Genomic DNA, 22,921 nt, shown 5'->3' with positions numbered 1-22,921 from the left:
CCTCGGACACGATATCCTTATTGCTAAAATCATAATTTTGTGCGGCAGCCATCTTGGATTTGTAAAATGATAACCAACTCGTTCTCTGCACCCTCGAGAACCTCGGATACGATATCCATATTGCTGAAATCATAATTTTGTGCGGCGGCCATCTTGGATTTGAAAAATGATCACAAAATCGTCCTCAGCACCCTCGAGAACCTCGAATACGATACCCATAATGTAGCTGTCATACTTTTGAGCGGCGGCATTTAAAATTGATTGCATTTAAAAATGATCCCTAAATTATTTTCTGCACCCTCGAGAACCTCAGACACGATATCCATATTGTTGAATACATTATTGTTTGCGGCAGCCCTCTTGGATTTCAAAAAGAGATCACCGAATTGTTCTCTGCACCCTTGAGAACCTCGGACACGATATACATATTGCTGAAAACAAAATTGTTTGATGCAGCTTTCTTGGATTTGAAAAATGATCACAGAATTGTTCTCTGCACCATCGAGAACCCCGGACACGATATCCATATTGCTGAAAACATAATTGTTCGTGGCAGCCGTCTGGGATTTCAAAAAGAATCACAGAATTGTTCTCTGCACCCTCGAGAACCTCGGACACGATATCCATATTGCTAAAATCATAATTTTGTGCGGCAGCCATCTTGGATTTGTAAAATGATAACCAACTCCTTCTCTGCACCCTCGAGAACCTCGGATACGATATCCATATTGCTGAAATCATTATTTTGTGCGGCGGCCATCTTGGATTTGAAAAATGATCACAAAATCGTCCTCAGCACCCTCGAGAACCTCGAATACGATACCCATAATGTAGCTGTCATACTTTTGAGCGGCGGCATTTAAAATTGATTGCATTTAAAAATGATCCCTAAATTATTTTCTGCACCCTCGAGAACCTCAGACACGATATCCATATTGTTGAATACATTATTGTTTGCGGCAGCCCTCTTGGATTTCAAAAAGAGATCACCGAATCGTTCTCAGCACCCTCGAGAACCTCTGATACGATACCCATAATGTAGTTATCATATTTTTGAGTGGCGGCCATCATGGATTTGAAAAATGATCACAAAATCGTTCTCAGCACCCTCGAGAACCTCTGATACGATACCCGTAATGTAGTTATCATACTTTTGAGCGGCGGCCATCTTGGATTTGAAAAATGATCACAAAATCGTTCTCTGCACTCTCGAGAACCTTGGACAAGATAACCATATTACTGAAATCATTATTTTGTGCGGCGGCCATCTTGGATTTGAAAAATGATCACAAAATCGTTCTCAGCACCCTCGAGAACCTCTGATACGATACCCATAATGTAGTTATCATATTTTTGAGCGGCGGCCATCTTCGATTTGAAAAATGATCACAAAATCGTTCTCAGCACCCTCGAGAACCTCTGATACGATACCCATAATGTAGTTATCATACTTTTGAGCAGCGGCCATCTTGGATTTGAAAAATGATCCCAAAATTGTTTTCTGCACCCTCGAGAACCTCGGACACGATATCCATATTGCTGAAAACATCGTTTTGTGCGGCGGCCATCTTGGATTTGAAAAATGATCACAAAAACGTTTTGTGCACTCTCGGGAACCTCGGATACGATAACCATAATGAAGTTATCATAATTTTGAGCGGCGGCCATCTTGGATTTCAAAAATGATCACAAAATCGTTCTGTGCAATCTCGAGAACCTCGGATACGATACCCATATTTTTGTGATCATAATATTGCACGGTGGCCATCTCGGATTTAAAAATGATCCCAAAATTATTTTCTGCACCCTCGAGAACCTTGGACACGATATCCATATTGCAAAAAACAAAATTGTTTGACACAGCTCTCTTGGATTTGAAAAATGATCACAGAATTGTTCTCTGCACCCTCGAGAACCCTGGACACGATATCCATATTGCAAAAATCATAATTTTGTGCGGCGGCCATCTTGGATTAGAAAAATGATCACAAAATGGTTCTCAGCACCATCGAGAACCTCTAATTTGATCCAAATAATGTAGTTTTCATAATTTTGAGCGGCGGCCATCTCGGATTTAAAAATGATCCCAAAATTGTTTTCTGCACCCTCCGAGAACCTCGGACACGATATCCATATTGCTGTTTGAGCGTCGGCCATCTTGGATTTGAAAAATGATCACCAAATCGTTCTCTGCACACTCGAGAATCTCGTACAAGATATCCATGTTGCTGAAATCATTATTTGGTGCGGTGGCCATCTTGGATTTGAAAAATGATCACAAAATCGTTCTCAGCACACTCGATTACCTCTGATACTATACCCATAATGTAATTATCATATTTTTGAGCGGCGGCCATCTTGTATTTGAAAAATGATCACAAAATCGTTCTCTGCACTCTCGAGAACCTCGGATACGATACCCATAATGTAGTTATCATACTTTTGAGCGGCGGCCATCTTGGATTTAAAAATGATCCCAAAATTGTTTTCTGCACCCTTGAGAACCTCGGATACGATATCCATATTGCTGAAAACATAATTGTTCGTGGCAGCCGTCTTGGATTTCAAAAAGAATCACAGAATTGTTCTCTGCACCCTCGAGAACCTCGGACACGATATCCATATTGCTAAAATCATAATTTTGTGCGGCAGCCATCTTGGATTTGTAAAATGATAACCAACTCGTTCTCTGCACCCTCGAGAACCTCGGATACGATATCCATATTGCTGAAATCATAATTTTGTGCGGCGGCCATCTTGGATTTGAAAAATGATCACAAAATCGTCCTCAGCACCCTCGAGAACCTCGAATACGATACCCATAATGTAGCTGTCATACTTTTGAGCGGCGGCATTTAAAATTGATTGCATTTAAAAATGATCCCTAAATTATTTTCTGCACCCTCGAGAACCTCAGACACGATATCCATATTGTTGAATACATTATTGTTTGCGGCAGCCCTCTTGGATTTCAAAAAGAGATCACCGAATTGTTCTCTGCACCCTTGAGAACCTCGGACACGATATACATATTGCTGAAAACAAAATTGTTTGATGCAGCTTTCTTGGATTTGAAAAATGATCACAGAATTGTTCTCTGCACCATCGAGAACCCCGGACACGATATCCATATAGCTGAAAACATAATTGTTCGTGGCAGCCGTCTTGGATTTCAAAAAGAATCACAGAATTGTTCTCTGCACCCTCGAGAACCTCGGACACGATATCCATATTGCTAAAATCATAATTTTGTGCGGCAGCCATCTTGGATTTGTAAAATGATAACCAACTCGTTCTCTGCACCCTCGAGAACCTCGGATACGATATCCATATTGCTGAAATCATAATTTTGTGCGGCGGCCATCTTGGATTTGAAAAATGATCACAAAATCGTCCTCAGCACCCTCGAGAACCTCGAATACGATACCCATAATGTAGCTGTCATACTTTTGAGCGGCGGCATTTAAAATTGATTGCATTTAAAAATGATCCCTAAATTATTTTCTGCACCCTCGAGAACCTCAGACACGATATCCATATTGTTGAATACATTATTGTTTGCGGCAGCCCTCTTGGATTTCAAAAAGAGATCACCGAATTGTTCTCTGCACCCTTGAGAACCTCGGACACGATATCCATATTGCTAAAAACAAAATTGTTTGACACAGCCCTCTTGGATTTGAAAAATGATCACAGAATTGTTCTCTGCACCCTCGAGAACCCTGGACACGATATCCATATTTCAAAAATCATAATTTTGTGCGGCGGCCATCTTGGATTAGAAAAATGACCACAAAATGGTTCTCAGCACCATCGAGAACCTCTAATTTGATCCAAATAATGTAGTTATCATAATTTTGAGCGGCGGCCATCTCGGATTTAAAAATGATCCCAAAATTGTTTTCTGCACCCTCCGAGAACCTCGGACACGATATCCATATTGCTGTTTGAGCGTCGGCCATCTTGGATTTGAAAAATGATCACCAAATCGTTCTCTGCACACTCGAGAATCTCGTACAAGATATCCATGTTGCTGAAATCATTATTTGGTGCGGTGGCCATCTTGGATTTGAAAAATGATCACAAAATCGTTCTCAGCACACTCGATTACCTCTGATACTATACCCATAATGTAATTATCATATTTTTGAGCGGCGGCCATCTTGTATTTGAAAAATGATCACAAAATCGTTCTCTGCACTCTCGAGAACCTCGGATACGATACCCATAATCTAGTTATCATACTTTTGAGCGGCGGCCATCTTGGATTTAAAAATGATCCCAAAATTGTTTTCTGCACCCTTGAGAACCTCGGATACGATATCCATATTGCTGAAAACATATTTGTTCGTGGCAGCCGTCTTGGATTTCAAAAAGAATCACAGAATTGTTCTCTGCACCCTCGAGAACCTCTGATACGATACCCGTAATGTAGTTATCATACTTTTGAGCGGCGGCCATCTTGGATTTGAAAAATGATCACAAAATCGTTCTCTGCACACTCGAGAACCTTGGACAAGATAACCATATTACTGAAATCATTATTTTGTGCGGCGGCCATCTTGGATTTGAAAAATGATCACAAAATCGTTCTCAGCACCCTCGAGAACCTCTGATACGATACCCATAATGTAGTTATCATATTTTTGAGCGGCGGCCATCTTCGATTTGAAAAATGATCACAAAATCGTTTTCAGCACCCTCGAGAACCTCTGATACGATACCCATAATGAAGTTATCATACTTTTGAGCAGCGGCCATCTTGGATTTGAAAAATGATCCCAAAATTGTTTTCTGCACCCTCGAGAACCTCGGACACGATATCCATATTGCTGAAGACATCGTTTTGTGCGGCGGCCATCTTGGATTTGAAAAATGATCACAAAAACGTTTTGTGCACTCTCGAGAACCTCGGATACGATAACCATAATGAAGTTATCATAATTTTGAGCGGCGGCCATCTTGGATTTCAAAAATGATCACAAAATCGTTCTGTGCAATCTCGAGAACCTCGGATACGATACCCATATTTTTGTGATCATAATATTGCACGGTGGCCATCTCGGATTTAAAAATGATCCCAAAATTATTTTCTGCACCCTCGAGAACCTTGGACACGATATCCATATTGCTAAAAACAAAATTGTTTGACACAGCCCTCTTGGATTTGAAAAATGATCACAGAATTGTTCTCTGCACCCTCGAGAACCCTGGACACGATATCCATATTGCAAAAATCATAATTTTGTGCGGCGGCCATCTTGGATTAGAAAAATGATCACAAAATGGTTCTCGGCACCATCGATAACCTCTAATTTGATCCAAATAATGTAGTTATCATAATTTTGAGCGGCGGCCATCTCGGATTTAAAAATGATCCCAAAATTGTTTTCTGCACCCTCCGAGAACCTCGGACACGATATCCATATTGCTGTTTGAGCGTCGGCCATCTTGGATTTGAAAAATGATCACCAAATCGTTCTCTGCACACTCGAGAATCTCGTACAAGATATCCATGTTGCTGAAATCATTATTTGGTGCGGTGGCCATCTTGGATTTGAAAAATGATCACAAAATCGTTCTCAGCACACTCGATTACCTCTGATACTATACCCATAATGTAATTATCATATTTTTGAGCGGCGGCCATCTTGTATTTGAAAAATGATCACAAAATCGTTCTCTGCACTCTCGAGAACCTCGGATACGATACCCATAATCTAGTTATCATACTTTTGAGCGGCGGCCATCTTGGATTTAAAAATGATCCCAAAATTGTTTTCTGCACCCTTGAGAACCTCGGATACGATATCCATATTGCTGAAAACATATTTGTTCGTGGCAGCCGTCTTGGATTTCAAAAAGAATCACAGAATTGTTCTCTGCACCCTCGAGAACCTCGGGTACGATACCGATAATGTAGTTATCATACTTTTGAGCGGCGGCCATCTTGGATTTCAAAAATGATCACAAAATCGTTCTCTACACTCTCGAGAACCTTGGACAAGATATCCATAATACTGAAATCATTATTTTGTGCGGCGGCCATCTTGGATTTGAAAAATGATCACGAAAATCGTTCTCAGCACCCTCGAGAACCTCTGATACGATACCCATAATGTAGTTATCATATTTTTGAGTGGCGGCCATCATGGATTTGAAAAATGATCACAAAATCGTTCTCAGCACCCTCGAGAACCTCTGATACGATACCCGTAATGTAGTTATCATACTTTTGAGCGGCGGCCATCTTGGATTTGAAAAATGATCACAAAATCGTTCTCTGCACTCTCGAGAACCTTGGACAAGATAACCATATTACTGAAATCATTATTTTGTGCGGCGGCCATCTTGGATTTGAAAAATGATCACAAAATCGTTCTCAGCACCCTCGAGAACCTCTGATACGATACCCATAATGTAGTTATCATACTTTTGAGCAGCGGCCATCTTGGATTTGAAAAATGATCCCAAAATTGTTTTCTGCACCCTCGAGAACCTCGGACACGATATCCATATTGCTGAAGACATCGTTTTGTGCGGCGGCCATCTTGGATTTGAAAAATGATCACAAAAACGTTTTGTGCACTCTCGAGAACCTCGGATACGATAACCATAATGAAGTTATCATAATTTTGAGCGGCGGCCATCTTGGATTTCAAAAATGATCACAAAATCGTTCTGTGCAATCTCGAGAACCTCGGATACGATACCCATATTTTTGTGATCATAATATTGCACGGTGGCCATCTCGGATTTAAAAATGATCCCAAAATTATTTTCTGCACCCTCGAGAACCTTGGACACGATATCCATATTGCTAAAAACAAAATTGTTTGACACAGCCCTCTTGGATTTGAAAAATGATCACAGAATTGTTCTCTGCACCCTCGAGAACCCTGGACACGATATCCATATTGCTAAAATCATAATTTTGTGCGGCGGCCATCTTGGATTAGAAAAATGATCACAAAATGGTTCTCAGCACCATCGAGAACCTCTAATTTGATCCAAATAATGTAGTTATCATAATTTTGAGCGGCGGCCATCTCGGATTTAAAAATGATCCCAAAATTGTTAACTGCACCCTCCGAGAACCTCGGACACGATATCCATATTGCTGTTTGAGCGTCGGCCATCTTGGATTTGAAAAATGATCACCAAATCGTTCTCTGCACACTCGAGAATCTCGTACAAGATATCCATGTTGCTGAAATCATTATTTGGTGCGGTGGCCATCTTGGATTTGAAAAATGATCACAAAATCGTTCTCAGCACACTCGATTACCTCTGATACTATACCCATAATGTAATTATCATATTTTTGAGCGGCGGCCATCTTGTATTTGAAAAATGATCACAAAATCGTTCTCTGCACTCTCGAGAACCTCGGATACGATACCCATAATCTAGTTATCATACTTTTGAGCAGCGGCCATCTTGGATTTAAAAATGATCCCAAAATTGTTTTCTGCACCCTTGAGAACCTCGGATACGATATCCATATTGCTGAATACATAATTGTTCGTGGCAGCCGTCTTGGATTTCAAAAAGAATCACAGAATTGTTCTCTGCACCCTCGAGAACCTCGGACACGATATCCATATTGCTAAAATCATAATTTTGTGCGGCAGCCATCTTGGATTTGTAAAATGATAACCAACTCGTTCTCTGCACCCTCGAGAACCTCGGATACGATATCCATATTGCTGAAATCATAATTTTGTGCGGCGGCCATCTTGGATTTGAAAAATGATCACAAAATCGTCCTCAGCACCCTCGAGAACCTCGAATACGATACCCATAATGTAGCTGTCATACATTTGAGCAGCGGCATTTAAAATTGATTGCATTTAAAAATGATCCCTAAATTATTTTCTGCACCCTCGAGGACCTCAGACACGATATCCATATTGTTGAATACATTATTGTTTGCGGCAGCCCTCTTGGATTTCAAAAAGAGATCACCGAATTGTTCTCTGCACCCTTGAGAAACTCGGACACGATATACATATTGCTGAAAACAAAATTGTTTGATGCAGCATTCTTGGATTTGAAAAATGATCACAGAATTGTTCTCTGCACCATCGAGAACCCCGGACACGATATCCATATTGCTGAAAACAAAATTGTTTGATGCAGCTTTCTTGGATTTGAAAAATGATCACAAAAAACCTTTTTTTGCACTCTCGAGAACCTCGGATACGATAACCATATTTTTGTGATCATAATCTTGCACGGGGGCCATCTAGGATTTAAAAATGACCCCAAAATTATTTTCTGCACCCTCGAGCACCTCAAACACGATATCCGTATTCCTGAAATCATAATTATGTGCGGCGACCATATTGGATTTGAAAAATGATCACAAAATCGTTCTCAGCACCTTCAAGAACCTCTGATACGATACCCGTAATGTAGTTATCATACTTTTGAGCGTCGGCCATCTACGATTTGAAAAATGATCACAAAATCGTTCTCTGCACCCTCGAGAATCTCGGACACGATATCCATATTGCTGAAATCATAATTTTGTGCGGCGGCCATCTTGGATTTGAAAAATGATCACAAAATCGTTTTGTGCACTCTCGAAAACCTCGGATACGATGAGCATATTTTTGTGATCATAATCTTGCACGGGGGCCATCTAGGTTTTAAAAATGATCCCAAAATTATTTTCTGCACCCTCGAGAACCTCAGACACGATATCCGTATTCCTGAAATCATAATTTTGTGCGGCGGCCATATTGGATTTGAAAAATGATCACAAAATCGTTCTCAGCACCTTCAAAAACCTCTGATACGATACCCGTAATGTAGTTATCATACTTTTGAGCGGCGGCCATCTTGGATTTGAAAAATGATCACCAAATCGTTCTCTGCATACTCGAGAATCTCGTACAAGATATCCATGTTGCTGAAATCATTATTTTGTGTGGCGGCCATCTTGGATTTGAAAAATGATCACAAAATCGTTCTCAGCACCCTCGATTACCTCTGATACTATACCCATAATGTTATTATCATATTTTTGAGCGGCGGCCATCTTGGATTTGAAAAATGATCACAAAATCGTTCTCTGCACTCTCGAGAACCTCGGATACGATACCAATATTTTTGTGATCATAATCTTGCATGGCGGCCATCTTGGATTTGAAAACTGATCACAAAATCGTTCTCTGCACCCTCGAGAACCTCGGATACGATACCCATAATCTAGTTATCATACTTTTGAGCGGCGGCCATCTCGGATTTAAAAATGATCCCAAAATTGTTTTCTGCACCCTCCGAGAACCTCGGACACGATATCCATATTGCTGAAAACATAATTGTTTGCGGCAGCCCTCTTGGATTTCAAAAATGATCACAGAATTGTTCGCTGCACACTCGAGAACTTCGAATACGATAACCATAGTTTAGTTATCATACTTTTGAGCGGCGGCCATCTACGATTTGAAAAATGATCACAATATCGTTCTCTGCATCCTCGAGAACCTCGGATACGATACCCATATTTTTGTGATCATAATATTGCACGGCGGCCATCTAGGAGTTAAAAATGATCCCAAAATTATTTTCTGCATCCTCGAGAACCTCAGACACGATATCCATGTTGCTGAAAACAAAATTGTTTGATGCAGCTTTCTTGGATTTGAAAAATGATCACAGAATTGTTCTCTGCACCCTCGAGAACCTGGGACACGATTTCCATATTGCTGACAACATAATTTTATGCGACGGCCATCTTGGATTTGAAATATGATCACAAATTCGTTCTCTGCACCCTCGAGAACCTCGGCTATGATACCCATAATGTAGTTATCATAATTTTGAGCGGTGGCCATCTTGGATTTCAAAAATGATCACAAAATCGTTCTGTGCAATCTCGAGAACCTCGGATACGATACCCATATTTTTCTGATCATAATATTGCACGGCGGCCATCTCGGATTTAAAAATGATCTCAAAATTATATTCTGCACCCTCGACAACCTCAGACACGATATCCATGTTGCTGAAGACATAATTTTTTGCGGTGGCTATCTCGGATTAGAAAAATGATCACAAAATCGTTCTCAGCACCATCGAGAACCTCTAATACGATACAAATAATGTAGTTATCATAATTTTGAGCGGCGGCCATCTCGGATATAAAAATGATCCCAAAATTGTTTTCTGCACCCTCCGAGAACCTCGGACACGATATCCATATTGCTGAAAACATAATTGTTTGCGGCAGCCCTCTTGGATTTCAAAAATTATCACAGAATTTTTCTCTGCAATCTCGAGAACCTCGGACACGATATCAATATTGCTAAAATCATAATTTTGTTCGGCGGCCATCTTGGATTTGAAAAATGGTCACCAAATCGTTCTCTGCACCCTCGAGAACCTCGAGTAAAATATCCATATTGCTAAAGTCATAATTTTGTGCGGCGGCCATCTTGGATTTGAAAAATGATCACAAAATCGTTATCAGCACCCTCGAGAACCTCAGACACGATATCCATATTGTTGAATACATAATTGTTTGCGGCAGCCCTCCTGGATTACAAAAATTATCACAGAATTGTTCTCTGCACTCTCGAGAACCTCGCACACGATATCAATATTGCTAAAATCATAATTTTGTTCGGCGGCCATCTTGGATTTGGAAAATGATCACAAAATCGGTCTCAGCACCATCGAGAACCTCTAATACGATACAAATAATGTATTTATCATAATTTTGAGCAGCGGATATCTCGGATATGAAAATGATCCGAAAATTGTTTTCTGCACCCTCCGAGAACCTCGGACACGATATCCATATTGCTAAAATCATAATTTTGTGCGGCGGCCATCTTGGATTTGGAAAATGATCACCAAATTGTTCTCTGCACCCTCGAGAATCTCGGACACGATATCCATATTGCTGAAATCATAATTTTGTGCGGCGGCCATCTTGGATTTGAAAAATGATCACAAAATCGTTTTGTGCACTCTCGAAAACCTCGGATACGATAACCATATTTTTGTGATCATAATCTTGCACGGGGGCCATCTAGGATTTAAAAATGATCCCAAAATTATTTTCTGCACCCTCGAGAACCTCAGACACGATATCCGTATTCCTGAAATCATAATTTTGTGCGGCGGCCATATTGGATTTGAAATATGATCACAAAATCGTTCTCAGCACCTTCAAAAACCTCTGATACGATACCCGTAATGTAGTTATCATACTTTTGAGCGGCGGCCATCTTGGATTCGAAAAATGATCACCAAATCGTTCTCTGCATACTCGAGAATCTCGTACAAGATATCCATGTTGCTGAAATCATTATTTTGTGCGGCGGCCATCTTGGATTTGAAAAATGATCACAAAATCGTTCTCAGCACCCTCGATTACCTCTGATAATATACCCATAATGTTATTATCATATTTTTGAGCGGCGGCCATCTTGGATTTGAAAAATGATCACAAAATCGTTCTCTGCACTCTCGAGAACCTCGGATACGATACCAATATTTTTGTGATCATAATCTTGCATGGCGGCCATCTTGGATTTGAAAACTGATCACAAAATCGTTCTCTGCACCCTCGAGAACCTCGGATACGATACCCATAATCTAGTTATCATACTTTTGAGCGGCGGCCATCTCGGATTTAAAAATGATCCCAAAATTGTTTTCTGCACCCTCCGAGAACCTCGGACACGATATCCATATTGCTGAAAACATAATTGTTTGCGGCAGCCCTCTTGGATTTCAAAAATGATCACAGAATTGTTCGCTGCACACTCGAGAACTTCGAATACGATAACCATAGTTTAGTTATCATACTTTTGAGCGGCGGCCATCTTCGATTTGAAAAATGATCACAATATCGTTCTCTGCATCCTCGAGAACCTCGGATACGATACCCATATTTTGTGATCATAATATTGCACGGCGGCCATCTAGGAGTTAAAAATGATCCCAAAATTATTTTCTGCATCCTCGAGAACCTCAGACACGATATCCATGTTGCTGAAAACAAAATTGTTTGATGCAGCTTTCTTGGATTTGAAAAATGATCACAGAATTGTTCTCTGCACCCTCGAGAACCTGGGACACGATTTCCATATTGCTGACAACATAATTTTATGCGACGGCCATCTTGGATTTGAAATATGATCACAAATTCGTTCTCTGCACCCTCGAGAACCTCGGCTATGATACCCATAATGTAGTTATCATAATTTTGAGCGGTGGCCATCTTGGATTTCAAAAATGATCACAAAATCGTTCTGTGCAATCTCGAGAACCTCGGATACGATACCCATATTTTTGTGATCATAATATTGCACGGCGGCCATCTCGGATTTAAAAATGATCCCAAAATTATATTCTGCACCCTCGAGAACCTCAGACACGATATCCATGTTGCTGAAGACATAATTTTTTGCGGTGGCTATCTCGGATTAGAAAAATGATCACAAAATCGTTCTCAGCACCATCGAGATCCTCTAATACGATACAAATAATGTAGTTATCATAATTTTGAGCGGCGGCCATCTCGGATATAAAAATGATCCCAAAATTGTTTTCTGCACCCTCCGAGAACCTCGGACACGATATCCATATTGCTGAAAACATAATTGTTTGCGGCAGCCCTCTTGGATATCAAAAATTATCACAGAATTTTTCTCTGCAATCTCGAGAACCTCGGACACGATATCAATATTGCTAAAATCATAATTTTGTTCGACGGCCATCTTGGATTTGAAAAATGGTCACCAAATCGTTCTCTGCACCCTCGAGAACCTCGAGTAAAATATCCATATTGCTAAAGTCATAATTTTGTGCGGCGGCCATCTTGGATTTGAAAAATGATCACAAAATCGTTATCAGCACCCTCGAGAACCTCAGACACGATATCCAAATTGTTGAATACATAATTGTTTGCGGCAGCTCTCCTGGATTACAAAAATTATCACAGAATTGTTCTCTGCACTCTCGAGAACCTCGCACACGATATCAATATTGCTAAAATCATAATTTTGTTCGGCGGCCATCTTGGATTTGGAAAATGATCACAAAATCGGTCTCAGCACCATCGAGAACCTCTAATACGATACAAATAATGTATTTATCATAATTTTGAGCAGCGGATATCTCGGATATGAAAATGATCCGAAAATTGTTTTCTGCACCCTCCGAGAACCTCGGACACGATATCCATATTGCTAAAATCATAATTTTGTGCGGCGGCCATCTTGGATTTGGAAAATGATCACCAAATTGTTCTCTGCACCCTCGAGAATCTCGGACAAGATATCCATGTTGCTGAAATCAATATTTGTGCGGCGGCCATCTTGGATTTGAAAAATGATCACAAAATCGTTCTCAGCACCCTCGAGAACCTCGAATACGATACCCAAAATGTAGTTATCATACTTTTGAGCGGCGGCCATTTTGGATTTGAAAAATGATCACAAAATCGTTCTATGCACTCTCGAGAACCTCGGATACAAGACCCATATTTTTGTGATCATAATCTTGCATGGCGGCCATCTTGGATTTGAAAACTGATCACAAAAATCGATCTGTGCACCCTCGAGAACCTCGGATACGATACCCATAATCTAGTTATCATACTTTTAAGCGGCGGCCATCTCGGATTTAAAAATGATCCCAAAATTGTTTTCTGCACGCTCGAGAACATCGGACACGACATCCATATTGATGAAAACATAATTGTTTGCGGCAGCCCTGTTGGATTTCAAAAATGATCACAGAAATGTTTTCTGCACACTCGAGAAACTCGGACACGATATCCATATTGCTAAAATCATAATTTTGTATAGCGGTAATATTGGATTTGAAAAATGATTACAAAATCGTTCTCTGCACCCTCGAGAACATCGGTTACGATACCGATAATGTAGTTATCATACTTTTGAGCAACGGCCATCTTGGATTTGAAAAATGATCACAAAATCGTTCTCTGCACTCTCGAGAACCTCGGGCAAGATTTCCATATTGCTAAAATCATAAATTTGTACAGCGGCCATATTGGATTTGAATAATGATTACAAAATCGTTCTCTGCACCCTCGAGAACCTCGGGTACGATACCGATAATGTAGTTATCATACTTTTGAGCAACGGCCATCTTGGATTTGAAAAATGATCACAAAATCGTTCTCTGCACTCTCGAGAACCTCGGGCAAGATTTCCATAATGCTAAAATCATAATTTTGTACAGCGGCCATATTGGATTTGAATAATGATTACAAAATCGTTCTCTGCACCCTCGAGAACCTCGGGTACGATACCGATAATGTAGTTATCATACTTTTGAGCGGCGGCCATCTTGGATTTCAAAAATGATCACAAAATCGTACTCTGCACTCTCGAGAACCTTGGACAACATATCCATATTACTGAAATCATTATTTTGTGCGGCGGCCATCTTGGTTTTGAAAAATGATCACGAAAATCGTTCTCTGCACCCTCGAGAACCTCTGATACGATACCCATAATGTAGTTATCATATTTTTAAGTGGCGGCCATCATGGATTTGAAAAATGATCACAATATCGTTCTCAGCACCCTCGAGAACCTCTGATACGATACCCGTAATGTAGTTATCATACTTTTGAGCGGCGGCCATCTTGGATTTGAAAAATGATCACAAAATCGTTCTCTGCACTCTCGAGAAACTTGGACAAGATATCCATATTACTGAAATCATTATTTTGTGCGGCGGCCATCTTGGATTTGAAAAATGATCACAAAATCGTTCTCAGCACCCTCGAAAACCTCTGATACGATACCCATAATGTAGTTATCATATTTTTGAGCGGTGGCCATCTTGGATTTCAAAAATGATCACAAAATCGTTCTGTGCAATCTCGAGAACCTTGGATACGATACCCATATTTTTGTGATCATAATATTGCACGGCGGCCATCTCGGATTTAAAAATGATCCCAAAATTATATTCTGCACCCTCGAGAACCTCAGACACGATATCCATGTTGCTGAAGACATAATTTTTTGCGGTGGCTATCTCGGATTTGAAAAATGATCACAAAATCGTTCTCAGCACCATCGAGAACCTCTGATACTATACCCATAATGTAGTTATCATATTTTAGAGCAGCGGCCATCTTGGATTTAAAAAATGATCACAAAATCGTTCTGTGCAATCACGAGAACCTCGGATACGATAACCATAATTTTGTGATCATAATCTTGCACGGCAGCCATCTCGGATTTAAAAATGATCCCAAGATTATTTTCTGCACCCTCGAGAACATCAGACACGATATCCGTATTCCTAAAATCATTATCTTGTGCGGCGGCCATATTGGATTTGAAAAATGTTCACAAAATCGTGCTCTGCTCCCTCGAAAACCTCGAATACGATACCCATAATGTAGTTGTCATACTTTTGAGCAGCGGCCACCTTGGATTTGAAAAATGATCCCAAAATTGTTTTCTGCACCCTCGAGAACCTCGGACACGATATCCATATTGTGCGTCTTGGATTTGAAAAATGATCACAAAAACGTTTTGTGCACTCTCGAGAACCTCGGATACGACAACCATATTTTTGTTATCATAATCTTGCACGGCAGCCATCTCGGATTTAAAAATGATCCCAAGATTATTTTATGCACCCTCGAGAACATCAGACACGATATTCGTATTCCTGAAATCATAATTTTGTGCGGCGGCCATATTGGATTTGAAAAATGATCACAAAATCGGTCTCTGCACCCTCGAGAACCTCGGATACGACAACCATATTTTTGTGATCATAATCTTGCACGGCAGCCATCTCGGATTTAAAAATGATCCCAAGATAATTTTCTGCACCCTCGAGAACATCAGACACGATATTCGTATTCCTGAAATCATAATTTTGTGCGGCGGCCATATTGGATTTGAAAAATGATCCCAAAATTATTTTCTGCACCCTCGAGAACCTTGGACACGATATCCATATTGCTGAAAACAAAATTGTTTGACACAGCCCTCTTGGATTTGAAAAATGATCACAGAATTGTTCTCTGCACCCTCGAGAACCCTGGACACGATATCCATATTGCTAAAATCATAATTTTGTGCGGCGGCCATCTTGGATTAGAAAAATGATCACAAAATGGTTCTCAGCACCATCGAGAACCTCGAATACGATACCCAAAATCTCGCATTTAAAAATGATCCCAAAATTGTTTTCTGCACCCTCCGCGAACCTCCGACACGATATCCATATTGCTGAAAACATAATTGTTTGAAGCATTCCTCTTGGATTTCAAAAATTATCACCAACTCGTTCTCTGCACCCTTGAGATCCTCGAGTACGATATCCATATTGCTGAAATCATAATTTTGTGCGGCGGCAATCTTGGATTTGAAAAATGATCACAAAATCGTTCTCTGCACCCTCGAGAACCTCGGATACGATACCCATAATGTAGTTATCATAATTTTGAGCGGCGGCTATCTTGGATTTCAAAAATGATCACAAAATCGTTGTGTGCAATCTCGAGAACCTCGGATACGATACTCATATTTTTGTGATCATAATCTTACACGGCGGCCATCTCGGATTTAAAATGATCCCAAAATTATTTTCTGCACCCTCGAGAACCTCAGACACGATATCCGTATTGCTGAAATCATAATTTTGTGCGGCGGCCATATTGGTTTTGAAAAATGATCACAAAATCGTTCTCAGCACCTTCAAGAACCTCTGATACGATACCCGTAATGTAGTTATCATACTTTTGAGCGGCGGCCATCTTGGATTTGAATAATGATCACCAAATCGTTCTCTGCACCCTCGAGAATCTCGGACAAGATAATGAAATGAAATGAAATATATCTTTATTGCATACCACAAAATTATGAAACATAACAAAAATCGAGACTACAAAAAGCAATAGGCGGCCTTATCGCTTAAGAGCGATTTCTACCAGGCAACCTATAATGAATCAGTTATAGTTGAAAAGATAACAGAAGGTGGTGTTATCGATATGCATATAATTTAAACATACAGTAAATAATTCCAAGAAAAGAACTAGTATTGAAATTGTCACAGTAATAAATAATAATTATGGAGCGTTGTTTTGAAAGATTGGAGAGTTTGAGCCTTTCTGATTTCAGAGGGAAGAGAATTCCATAGGTTAACAGCTTGCACAGCAAATGAATTGTTGAAAAAGGAAGTTTTATGAACAGGTGTACAAAGCAAGAGATTATGAACAGACCGAAGATATAGTTGGTGAGAACTTAATGCTGAAAATTTTTCCTTGAGATATATAGGAGTTTTAGGATCAAATAGGACACGATAGAGATGTATAAGTATATGGAAATTTCTACGCAAGCGGATAGGGAGCCATTTGAGCTTTTTGCGAAATTCAGACACGTGGTCATACTTACGTAGTCCAAATATAAAACGAATACACATGTTCTGCAATCGTTCAAGCTTATCCAACTGGAGTTCGGTTAAGTCGACATATGAAATGTCAGCGTAGTCAAGAATGGACAGGAGAAGGGATTGAGCGAGTAAAGTTTTCGTGGGAATAGGAAGAAAATTTTGGAGTTTTTTTAATGAGTGAGAGGCAGCATAGAGCTTCCTACTAACTTCTTTTAATTGATGGTGCCAAGACAAATTCCGATCAATGAATACGCCCAAGCTCTTAACAGAGCAGCTAAAAGGAATAAGAGTTCCTCCTACAGAAATGGGAGGTAGATTACCCCACTCAATTTTATGGGTTAGTTGTGAGCTACCAACAATAATACATTGAGTTTTCGACGGATTCACTTTTAGTCCATGGGCAGTACTCCATTCCACGATTGTAGTTAAGTCTTTGTTAGTGTTTTTAATAGCTAAAGGCAGACCCTCGAGAGAAGATTGTGAGTATATCTGGAGATCGTCTGCATACATATGATACCAGGAAGTTAAATTTTTAGTTATAGAGTTAATAAAAATTGCAAAAAGAAGAGGAGATAGTACACCGCCTTGTGGAACTCCAGCGGAAAGGTTAGACCAGGTTGAAGTGTTATCATCAATCTTAGTCCTTTGCCGACGCCCACGTAAATAGCTTCGAAACCACCCTATCACTGTTGGAGATACGTTAATAGAACTCAACATGCTCAGCAAAATATCAAAGTCAACAGTGCAGAAGGCATTACTGAAGTCGAGTAGTGTAAGTATTGTGAGCTGTTGCTTATCCATGCCAGATCGGATATCATCGGTAATTTTTATAAGTGCAGTAGTCGTAGTATGTCCTGGACGAAAACCAGATTGGAGAGGGTTAAGAACACTGTGCTTATTAATAAATATAGAGAATTGTTGATGGACTAAGCGTTCAAGAACCTTGGAAAGAAAAGGTAGTATAGATATGGGGCGATAGTCAGAAAGATTATGTGGTTTAGAAATTTTAGGTATTGGAATAACATTAGCGTCTTTCCAGGCTACAGGAAATTGGCCAGACGTTATAGAAAAATTAAGAATATGGAAGATTGTAGGAACTAGGATATCTATGATAGGAAGGATCATATTACGACTAATGCAATCACTACCAACGGCCTTAGATGTAACAGACAAAATGGTTTTTTTAACGTCAGAATCAGTGAAGGGAGAGAAGTTGAACGGTGGAAAGTCAGGGGTTGGGATTAAGGATAGGGATTTAAGCGTTTGAGCTTTAGTGTTATTGTCAAGAAAAGATGAATTTTGAGAGAAATGTTGATTAAGTTGTTCAATATTTAGATTATTGGAAACTGTATGTTGTTGCTTCCCAACTCCTAGCGTTCTTAGGAATTTCCAAACTTTACTGGTTTCACCGTTCTCAACAGACGAGTAGATATGGCGTCGCTGCGCGTCTCTGCACATTGTATTGCAACGATTCCTTAATCTTATATACTTTTCCCGGTTAAGATCAGAGTTATTATGCTTATAAATAGATTTAGCTCGATTTTTAGAAATTTGCAGTTTTTTAATATCATCAGTAAGCCAAGGAGCAGGTAAATGCTTTATCTTCACGGGTTTAACTGGCGCATGCTTATCATACAGCTGTATTAGCAAAGAATTAAAAATATCAACTTTATCGTTGATACTATTAGAATTAAAAATGACATCCCAATCAATAGTTTGTGCGTCTATAGAAAGACGTTGCATATCCATCCCAGAAAAATTCCGCTGCATCAGTATTTGGGGTTTACGTTTAGGGGGGCGTACTTTATAGGAGAGAAAAATGAGATCGTGGAAGGAAAAAGCATCCGCAGAGCATTGCCCATGCGAGTTTACATACTCGGGCTTAGAGACTATGATGAGGTCAAGAAGAGACGGAGTGGAGTGAGGAAAGAAGTGGGTGGCTGTAAGAAGAAGGATATGGAGATTGTAGGAATCAGTAACGGACAAAAGCTTTTTTGAACGATGGTCATCTTTAAGAAGACAGGTATTAAAATCACCCATCAAAATCAAGTGATCATATAGTGGTACAAATTTCTCGAGGATATGATCAAAGGAAGAGAAATAATCGACATTAAGTGAAGGACTGTAGAATACTCCAAGAAGGATTTTTGTATGTGAAAGGATAACTTCAACAAGAAGATACTCAACTTCATTCTGTGACATGGAATCACTAGAAGAACTTATGATTGAAAACGGAAGGTGAGATCGAAGATAGATTGCAACGCCGCCACCAACTCTACCCACACGGTCGTTGCGCAGGAGGTGGTAGCCTGGAAGGTAGTAAGAGGAAGAAGGGAGGCTGGGCTTAAGCCACGACTCAGAAATAAGTACGGCATGAACATTGCTAGAATCAAACGACGCCTGAAGGTCAAGATAATGTGCAGGAATGCTTTGTGCATTTAGGTGAACTATATTAAAGTTTTTCTGTGTGTCTGGGAAGTGATTACTGAGAGCAACGTCAATAGGAATATAAGATACACTTTGAAAACTTTCTTCACCACTAGAACCAGAAGAGACTATAGACTGAAAATCATCAAGGCTAGAGTTATGTGACATTTTGAATCTTGATAATATTTAAAAATTATCTACTGTTTATTACTACTTATACTATTACACAAAAAATAATCCTATATAAAATAATATCCAAAAGTATACCTGCAACGAGTTTCCTAAACTAAAAAATAATATACAAAAATAATTAAATTAAATTAAATTAAATGATTAACGAACCCACCCGCCAGTTGCAAGGAGAGATTAATTCACTTCTTAAAACAAACAATAATAAAAAATAAAAAAAAAAAATAAAAGATAAAAGATAAAGTAAAAACAATCAAAAATGAAAAAGTAACCCTTTTTTCCTTTTAGCAAAAATAAACTATTTATCTCAAAACCCTCAAAAAACATAGGTAGGTTTTAAATAGGTAACTTAGAGGACTAAAAACTAAGTGACTAAAGACAAAAAATTACAATAATAAAAATGAAGTACATATACAAATTAAAAGAATAAAAATAATATAAACTATATCTATGAAGCTGTTTTGAGATAGACTTGTAATTTTCACGTAAATTATTATAAAAAAGAAATAAAGATTGCGCGCCTCCATCTGAGTACTCCATTTTTATGCTGTACAAATTTTATTTACGGTGAAAACATGATGCAGTAATTAAAACATAATATTTTTAATACCTTGACCCATATTAAGGGTGAGAAAAAATAAATAATAAAATAATAAGCGGCGCTATCTTACAGCTTCAATAACTTAGCTTACTAATCATGTAATTCTATAATCTAATTCTAATAATCTATAAATGCCAGCGCAGTGATGACCAAAAGCCTTGTATCCAAAGCAGTTATTTAGTCTGCGGCTGGTATGTCAAATGTCACAGCTGTCATTAGATGACAGTTGTCACGTACATCTGCCAGTCACACAAGACACTACAGTCTACACAAATAACAATGGTAATTTAATAGGTACCTATTATGTAACAACTACAGTTTTCATTTTCTAGTATCAACAACGGAATTTGATTTATTACACTAAAACTACAGTTTATTAAATATATTATACACAGGAAAGAAATAGCATAGGCAATATAAATCTGATAATTATGTAGTATGACATTTATACTATGTAACAATTGAAAATGTTTGAAATATAAGCTGCATTTAGTAATATCAAATTATCAAATTTTATGGAAAATTGTTTATTTAAAATGTTTAATAAATAGCATTTAATAGTTATATGATGTTCCATTTTATTTTTGGTATTAAAAAACAGAACAGGATGTAAATGAATACTGCAGGCTTGTTACCAAACTATTAAACTATAACACAAATGTTACAATGTGGTGCATTACAAGTTAGGTATATGCATTCTTTATATATTATCTTAATTATCAACACAGGATGGTTATGAAATTTTGTAATAAGTTATAAATACTAAATAAAAAAAGGTTTAATTCATATACATAACATAAAGATTCATACTAGGATAGCTTAGGCTTTGTGGTAGTGACATAGGTAATTAGAAGTTACAAAAAGCTTACAGTTAACTAAACCTATGAATTGTACAAGTTATTTAAAGGTTACATTACCTTAAAATACTTACAGATTAATGATACCTATTACTTATTTTTGACCGTTCTTTTGGACCTGGAGGTGAGACTGGCAGTACCCTGAGTCAGAGGCTTAGATGTCTGTTTAGATGTCTGTGGTATGCTGTGTAGGTCAGCTTTCCACTCAGCTCGGTGATGTGAACCATCTGAGCCTATAATATGTATGCATCCATCCCTTGTCCAGCACTTGTTTATGCCGAATCTCTGCCTTGCCTCCATAAATAAGTTATGACGACTCTTTGTTAAAAACTCTGACACAGTTAAACCGCTGCCCTTAAATCCAGTTTTGGAGAACCAAACCTTATCCCGCAATGCTACATCCGCAAACTTTACCACTATAGGACGAGGTTTCTTTTCGGAAGGACGTCCTAAGCGATGGGATGACTTGATGGAAGCAACAGAGAATCCAGTCACACCAAGATGTTCCCCTACTACTTTACAAACACGTGAAGTAACATCTTCCGACTTATCTTCGCTGACTCCGTGCACTAGTAGCATTTTGCGCCTTCTACGCATCTCCAGACGATCAACCTCTATACCAAGGAACTCCACCTGTCTCTGCAAAGTATTCATGGCAGAGAGCACAAAGGTCCTGAAGCTGTTAAACTCTGCAGCCAGGGATGTGTTTGTAATGGGTCCATTATCTAGGCCCTGCTGGAACTCGCTCATCTTCTGTTCGAACATTTCAGCCATGGCGTTGAGCGAGTCTTTTAATGCATCCATGATGACTGGTGATACGTAGTGATCGGAACAAAGGGATATTAAAGAAGTGAACTTAATTGACTTTCACTAGGAGAATAAGTACTGTCTGGTGGGTACTATTTATCACATTTATCACACTTAACACTAAATCTACTAAAATAATAGTATAAAATTACTTTTTTTTTAATTTTAAGATGATTGAAAATACGGAGCTCTTTAAAAACAGTGTTAACTTTTTTCACACCTACCCTCGAAAGAAATCCATGTTGCTGAAATCATTATTTTGTGCGGCGGCCATCTTGGATTTGAAAAATGATCACATAATTGTTCTCAGCACCCTCGAGTACCTCTGATACTATACCCATAATGTAGTTATCATATTTTAGAGCAGCGGCCATCTTGGATTTGAAAAATGATCCCAAAATCGTTCTCTGCACTCTCGAGAACCTCGGATACGATACCAATATTTTTGTGATCATAATATTGCACGGCGGCCATCTTGGATTTCAAAACTGATCACAAAATCGTTCTCTGCTCCCTCGAGAACCTCAGATACGATACCCATAATCTAGTTATCATACTTTTGAGCGTCGGCCATCTCGGATTTAAAAATGATCCCAAAATTAATTTTTGCACCTTCGAGAACCTC

The 22,921-nt window shown here is 39.0% G+C and overlaps 1 protein-coding gene across 1 annotated transcript; it reads right to left on the bottom strand.

Annotated features, from left to right (window-relative positions):
• Positions 1-21,300: 21,300 nt before the first annotated feature.
• LOC126967825 (uncharacterized) lies at positions 21,301-22,293 on the bottom strand. The gene is made up of 2 exons (XM_050812511.1): positions 21,577-22,293; positions 21,301-21,513 (listed from the first exon to the last, which is right to left on the bottom strand). The coding sequence occupies exon 1, from the start codon at positions 22,291-22,293 to the stop codon at positions 21,580-21,582; it is 714 nt and encodes a 237-aa protein (XP_050668468.1). The 3' UTR covers positions 21,301-21,513; positions 21,577-21,579.
• Between the last annotated feature and the right edge of the window lie 628 nt (positions 22,294-22,921).

The sequence above is a fragment of the Leptidea sinapis genome, chromosome 14 (genome assembly GCF_905404315.1).
Source record: "Leptidea sinapis chromosome 14, ilLepSina1.1, whole genome shotgun sequence".
NCBI classification, from domain to species: domain Eukaryota; kingdom Metazoa; phylum Arthropoda; class Insecta; order Lepidoptera; family Pieridae; genus Leptidea; species Leptidea sinapis.
Note: the sequence above shows the minus strand (reverse complement) of the source record. Positions and strands in the feature narration are given on the sequence as shown.